This window comes from Equus asinus, unplaced genomic scaffold, assembly GCF_041296235.1.
Source record: "Equus asinus isolate D_3611 breed Donkey unplaced genomic scaffold, EquAss-T2T_v2 contig_4, whole genome shotgun sequence".
Lineage (NCBI taxonomy): Eukaryota > Metazoa > Chordata > Mammalia > Perissodactyla > Equidae > Equus > Equus asinus.
The window spans coordinates 670,743-676,742 of NW_027225071.1; the positions used below are offsets into that span (position 1 = coordinate 670,743).

Sequence of the window (6,000 nt, forward strand, 5' to 3'; positions counted from 1 at the left end):
TTGTCCTGGTGTATGATTGTTTTACATTGTTGGCTTCAGTTTTCTAATATTTGTAGAAGACAGTAACTGCTCATTTCTGAGACTTGCTGTTCTCAAGTTTTCCCTACTTTTAAACCCTAGTTTTGCTTTTAGGGTACTGCTGGGCTCATAAGATGAGTTGGAAAGTGTTGTCTCTGGTTATATTTTCTGGAACAGATTGTTGGGAGCACTAGGTTTATGGAGGGAGACCTGGCTGAGGCCCTAAAAGCTGCATCCCACAGCTTTCCCCTTGGACAGGCAACAAGCAGGAAATGGTATTCGGAGTCAGGGACCAGAAGCCCAGGGGGATCCAGTCTAGGTCAGAGGTGAACAGGGAGCCCCTAGTGGGCCCGAGAAGGAAGAGTCCTGCCTGCCCATGGTCCATGTCCACAGGACCTTCCTCTGGCCTCATCCTCTCTATGTGCACGTTTTGAGCTTTTGACGGTATTTTCCCCACTTAGAGCTGAAGCCATTGCGGAGACTGAATCAGAAAACAAGGTCCTAATCTGTGTGCAAGAGAAACCGGGAAAATGTTCCCTCTTCCGGCAGAGTGTCAAAAGGCAGCCACTGTCCTGGGCAGGACGTGTGCTAGGGACAGGCACGTGCTACTTTGACAGACACACCCAGCTTAGTGGTTGTGGCTCTGGCTGAGAAAACGCCTCCAACCGCTTAGTCCCAAGAGGTCGGAGGGGCCATCTCTGCTCCTGGACAGGGTGAACCACACTGCAATGATCCTGTCCTCGGCGGGAGGGGCACTTGGGCAAGTCCTTCAGTAGCCAGGGAGGGGACTGGCACTTCTCCCTTCTCCACATAAACTGAGCCGCTCACTCTGGGAGATTTCTAAATTCGAGGAGGAATGTGAGTTTCTGGATCTGGTTTCCATGAGTGCTGCGAGCGAAAGACTCACACCTCCACTCCCAGGATTAGAAAGAAGCAACAATTTAATATAATACTCAAACGGAGCATTTACCATTGACAACAAAATATGGCCCCGCCAAATAGGGAAATAGGTGCTGGGCAAAAGGGGGGAGGGGGAAGAGGGGTTGGTGCCTTCTCTCGTGGCCAACAGGGGACCCCAAGAAACGGATCACAAAGTTCTCCTCATCAGAATCAGGGGAGGTGGCCCTGTGCACCCTGAGTGTCAATGCTGTGTCCCCGCTGTAGCTCAGCTGGTCTCAGGAGGGTCATCGACCACCACCACTGGGCCCTTGGTTGGGGGTCTGGTGTCTGGAGAAAGAGAGGCATTTCCTGAGCGACCTGCCCTGGAACCACAGTGCACACCCCATCCCGGCCCCCACTGCGCTCTGTGCTCCAGCCCTGTGCTCAGTGCTCAGTCAGCCAAGAGCACCCCATCTGTCCCTGACACAGGGGCTGATATTTAGCATCACCCACTTCACAGAGGAGGAAACCAGTCCCAGAAACGTGAGTGCAATCGCCCAGGACGGGACTGCTCAGCAGTGGAGCTGGAACCCAGGGCCAGCTGTCTGCCTCCCCAGGCCCACGCTCAGCCTGAATGTTTCCTGAGCCCATGGTTTCAGCCACTGCCGGTCTGGACACTCACTCTGGCCTGAGCGGTTCTTCTTGCCTTTGAAGAAGAGTCGAATCTTTCTGACCCAGTGGTATCGGGGCTCCAGCTGGCAGGACAGGCTGTAGCTACAGGACAGAGCGGAGCTGGGAGCTCTCAGGAGCCACACATCACATGTGCATCCTGGAGCCTGCCAGCAGCTGGGGTCGAAGGGCCCCAGGGGTCGCCATGCAATCGGATCAGGGGCTGACCATGGAGCAACGGCCATGGGCTCTGGAGCTGGTCAGCAGAGAGAGGCTGCCCTGCCCTCCCCCAACTCCTGACCCGACTCACCTCTCCTCCTTGCTCAGGGGCTCCACGGCCTGGAACCAGGCCCCAAAGTGCTCGTCGGGCTGCACGGTGTACAGATTTGCAGCCTCCTGGAGCAGCTCGATCTCGTCCATCAGTTTGAATTGCTAGGACAGAGCAAGCACAGGATGCCCACAGGGCCTGAGTGGGGGACCCTGCAGGGCTCGTGGAGGGGGTGAGGAAGGGGGCAAGGGGCCAGTCTGGGGCCTTTGCCCACTTGGGAACCCTCCCTCCCTGCGATTCCAGTCAGGGCTTGCCTGCTCTCACACTTGGCCCAAAATAGCTCCTCCTCCAGGAAGGAGTCTTTGATGCCAGCCCTTCCCCCACCCGCCAATGCCATAGGATCCCTAGCTCTGTATATCGAACTGTGCAAATAAATGTCCCAATCCAAATGGGGATTGGGCCAGAGGGGGTCCTGCCCACTGCGGGGGGGTCTCTGATTTCCAACCCCCACCCTCCCCACCGGGAGGCCGCAGCCGCTTACCTCATTCCATTTCCGACAGTTGAGCACATTGCCCTGGAAAGCAGACAGCCGCAGTCCATCAGAAACAGCCCCCTTGGGCCAGCACTAGCCCCCGTCCACACCTCTTGCAATGTTGCACTACTGCCAGTGGGCAGGCCCATCCAGAGCCCGGACTTGGACCTGGGCCAGTCTCTGGGCTCCAGAGCAGGGGGCGCAGAGCAACTGAGGCAACAGACCTTGTGACCCAACCCTCTCTGATGACACGTGGGGAGACTGAGGCCTCAGGCAGGAAGGGACAGCTCAGCCTCTGATGTGCTTCCTGACTGGGAGGGGCCCGACTTCTCTTCCCTCACTGGCAGGGCCAGAGGGAGAGGCTGAGTCCAGCTCAGACACCACCTCCTGCGGCCACACAGTCAGGCAGCTCTGAGCCTCAGCAGCCCAGGGAACCTGGACGGTGGCTTATGCAGAGCCTGCATCACCCACTGGGGAGATGGGCCTGACACCCTAACTCCCACACGAGGCTGGAGGCCCTGCTGAGAGGACCTTTGCCAAATGCAGAGAGCTCAGGGCTCAGGACAGGACTCTCTCCTCCCCACCCTCAGGAGCCTGAGCCCCCGGACCCACCTCCAGGCTCACTCACCTCCACATAATCCTCCATCGTAGCGTCCAGCAGCTCCAGGGAACGGAAGAACGTCACCAGGGAGGGGACGACACCCTGTGCCGCCATCGGGATGGGCATGGTGATGAGCTCCCGCTCTCAGGTGCCCCCATGAACCTTCCCCTGAAACCCCTCAGCCCAGCCTGCTGCCCACCCCACGCTCCCACACAGAGCAGCCTAGGATCGTCGGGACACCCCAACACACACAATTCCCTCCCCCGCTTCCGTCCAGGAACACCAAACTCCATCAGTCAAGTCCCAGGGCTGGCTGTTGGCCCCTCCCAGGGGCAGTGGCCCCTGCCCTTCCCCACCCCAAATCTGCCCTGCTGCCAGCCCTTCCAGGCCTCCTCCTGCTCACTGCCACTGCAGGCCCGTCATGCTTGGCAGCCACAGCAGATTCGCCTGAGGAGGAAGGCCCCTCTCCTGAGGGAGGTCTCCAGCTGGGAGGGGGAGCCCCCTCTCCTCTGACTCCTGGGCCCCTCCCCCACAGTCACCCTCACCTGCTGCCGCTGCCTCTCCTGGGCTCCCTGGCGGGCCCTCTCTGCAGTCTTTAACACGGAGGTCGCCTCCTGTCGGGGCCGAGGACAGGGTCAGTGCGCCCATACTCCCCTCCGCATGTCCCCCAAGGCCCCTGATCTCAGACCCTGGCCATCGGCTCCAGTCCCCTGCTGCCTCTGCTGCTCCCACCTCCAGGGTGCTCTGATTCTAGACCAGTCCTGGCTCCAGGACTCAGTCCTGTGTGACCTTGGGCCTGCCCAGGCCTCCCTGGCCCTCTTTCCTCAGCTGAAAAGTGTGAGGAGAACGTCACCTGCTTCCAGGAGTCTCCTGAGGACTCAGAGTCATCTGCGTGTCATCACTGCTCTCCCCTCACCTCTCGAGGAGGAGCCGGCACAAATCTCCTCCCGTTCCTGTCCTCCCTTGGATGGTAGCACCCCGCTGGGAGGCCTGCACCGCTGATCATTTCCCTCCACTTCCCAGAGGAGGAGACGGAGGCCCCCAGAGGGGCAGTGACTGGCTCAAGGACCCACTGGGAGAGGCCGCTCCCCGTGCCAGCTACAGGCCCTGTCCCCGCTGCCTTCACCCCAGCCCTGGCTCCAAATCTGACCAAGGCCCCGACCTCTGGACTCCAGGGGTGTGTCCAGACCCCAGCTGAACAGACAGGGAGGGGGAGGGCAGGGTGTCTTGGGGGACCTGGCCGAGTGGCCCCGGCCTGCCCCACCCTCACGGGGCTCTCTGACCCCCAGCCTGGGCCGAGCCTTGCCATAGCCTCACCTCCTAGGATCCCCTCGGGATGCCCCCCTCCCCTCTCCTTCTGGCCTCCTTCCAGATCTCCAGCCTCCAGGTTACCTGCACCAGCAGCTCCCTGCTCACGCGTTTCTCTCTCCTGACCCACTTCTTCCAGGTTCGAGAACTCTCCCTGCGGGGTGGGGAAAGAAAGAAAGAAAGAAAGCAAGCAAGAAAAACTGTGGGATGCTTGAAGGCAAGTCCCATTTATTTGAGAACCCAGCAGATCCAAACTGCCTGGGACCTGGATGAGGGATTTCTCTGGGGTGCTCTGAGCTCTAAGGTCCCCATGGGACTGCGGAGGGGCCTCTCCTCTTGTCCCTTGGGGCCTCCATTCCCAGATGTCCCAAACAGATCTCTTTGGAACAGTGTTGGTTTCAGCTGCATAGAGGCTTCTGTTGCTGCAAAGGAAACACCTGAGAATCTCCACCTGGGCTCAAGCCAGGATCTGGTCTGGAAGGAAATGAATCCCTGGGACGGAACTGCTGGCCGAAGGGCGCTGAGAGACTCAGAGACCCAGCACCCAGGTCAGTCCCTGTGCCCGGCATTCGCTGTCTCCCAGGTGGTCTCAGCTGACTTTGGGGGACATGCCGGCCCAAATCAGGCTGCCTGGGCCACCTCACCCTCATGGTGCTTGGCTGGAGAGCAGACCACCCACTACCCACCTGGAAACTTGTCCCCAGGTGTCTTGGAGACGGGCAATGGCAGGGCTCTGCAGGGCAGAAAGGATTGTGTGGAGGGAACAGAAGTTCCCGAGGCATCGGCACTCCTGGGGAAGCGAAGAGATGGAGCTGTGAGGGGGAGCTGAAGCTCTGCTGCCTCTGGTTTCTGTCCCCTCATGGACTTCCCCTGTCCTGGAGGAGACACATGTCCAGGGAAGCCAGGGAGGGCACACCTGCCACCCGACGAGTAACACTGCCAGGCGCAAGGATTTGTAGCTCAGCACAAGGGAGGAAGTGAGCTTGTCCCCACTGGGACCTCAAGTCAAGGTCAACGTGGCCCTGGCATGAGGGTCAAGGGACAGTCCAGGGACTAAGACCCCAGACTTCAATCCTGAGAGCAGAGAAACAAGAGGCAATTCTCACGCATCCAGACAGGGCGTGCCAAGGCTTACCTCAGCCACCCTGATCCACAGCTCAACCACCCTGGCCCTGTCCTGTGCTGTCATGCTCGCGTCCCCAAGGCAGGTGACGAGGATGCAATTGGCCACGGTGTTGTCGTGCATCACAGTGTCACGGACGGTGGGTGCCAGGTAGTCTCGTTCCCTGTTGTCGCGCTCGGACCAGATGGAGCCGAGGCAGTGGGCGGGCACCAACGTCTTGAACAGCTCCTGCAGAAGATTCGGAGTGTCACCCGGTCCTGCCGCACCCCAGCTCGGCGTCCACAGTCCCCCATAGGACCAGCAGGGTGAGATCAGAACTGGAGCTCAGGAAGCAGAGCATGTGGCCTGAGGCTTGTGGGAGTCCCTGGGTTTTGTCTGTGTCCACTGAATGCACCCAGTCCAGGATGACCCCGGACTCAGGACTGTGGGGAAGGGAGGGGACATTTGCTCCCAGCCCTGTCTCACTTCCTCCAAGCTCCAGAAGGCAGCCCACACATGCCCACCAGAAGGGCCATCATCCACCCATCCCAGTGCCCCTCGGGTCCCACTCCCCATTCCCATGCACATTCCCCCCGAGGCAGGGACAACCCCCAGCTTTGTTT

At 59.8% G+C, this 6,000-nt stretch overlaps 1 protein-coding gene across 1 annotated transcript; it reads right to left on the reverse strand.

Annotated features, from left to right (window-relative positions):
• Window positions 1-943: 943 nt before the first annotated feature.
• On the reverse strand, window positions 944-4,384 carry LOC139043872 (ral guanine nucleotide dissociation stimulator-like). Its single transcript, XM_070503640.1, has 7 exons — window positions 4,360-4,384; window positions 3,513-3,581; window positions 2,995-3,069; window positions 2,376-2,408; window positions 1,877-1,998; window positions 1,580-1,671; window positions 944-1,245 (listed from the first exon to the last, which is right to left on the reverse strand). Exons 3-7 carry the CDS (start codon window positions 3,010-3,012, stop codon window positions 1,184-1,186), a joined length of 327 nt encoding a protein of 108 aa, XP_070359741.1. The 5' UTR covers window positions 3,013-3,069; window positions 3,513-3,581; window positions 4,360-4,384; the 3' UTR covers window positions 944-1,183.
• Window positions 4,385-6,000: the final 1,616 nt, after the last annotated feature.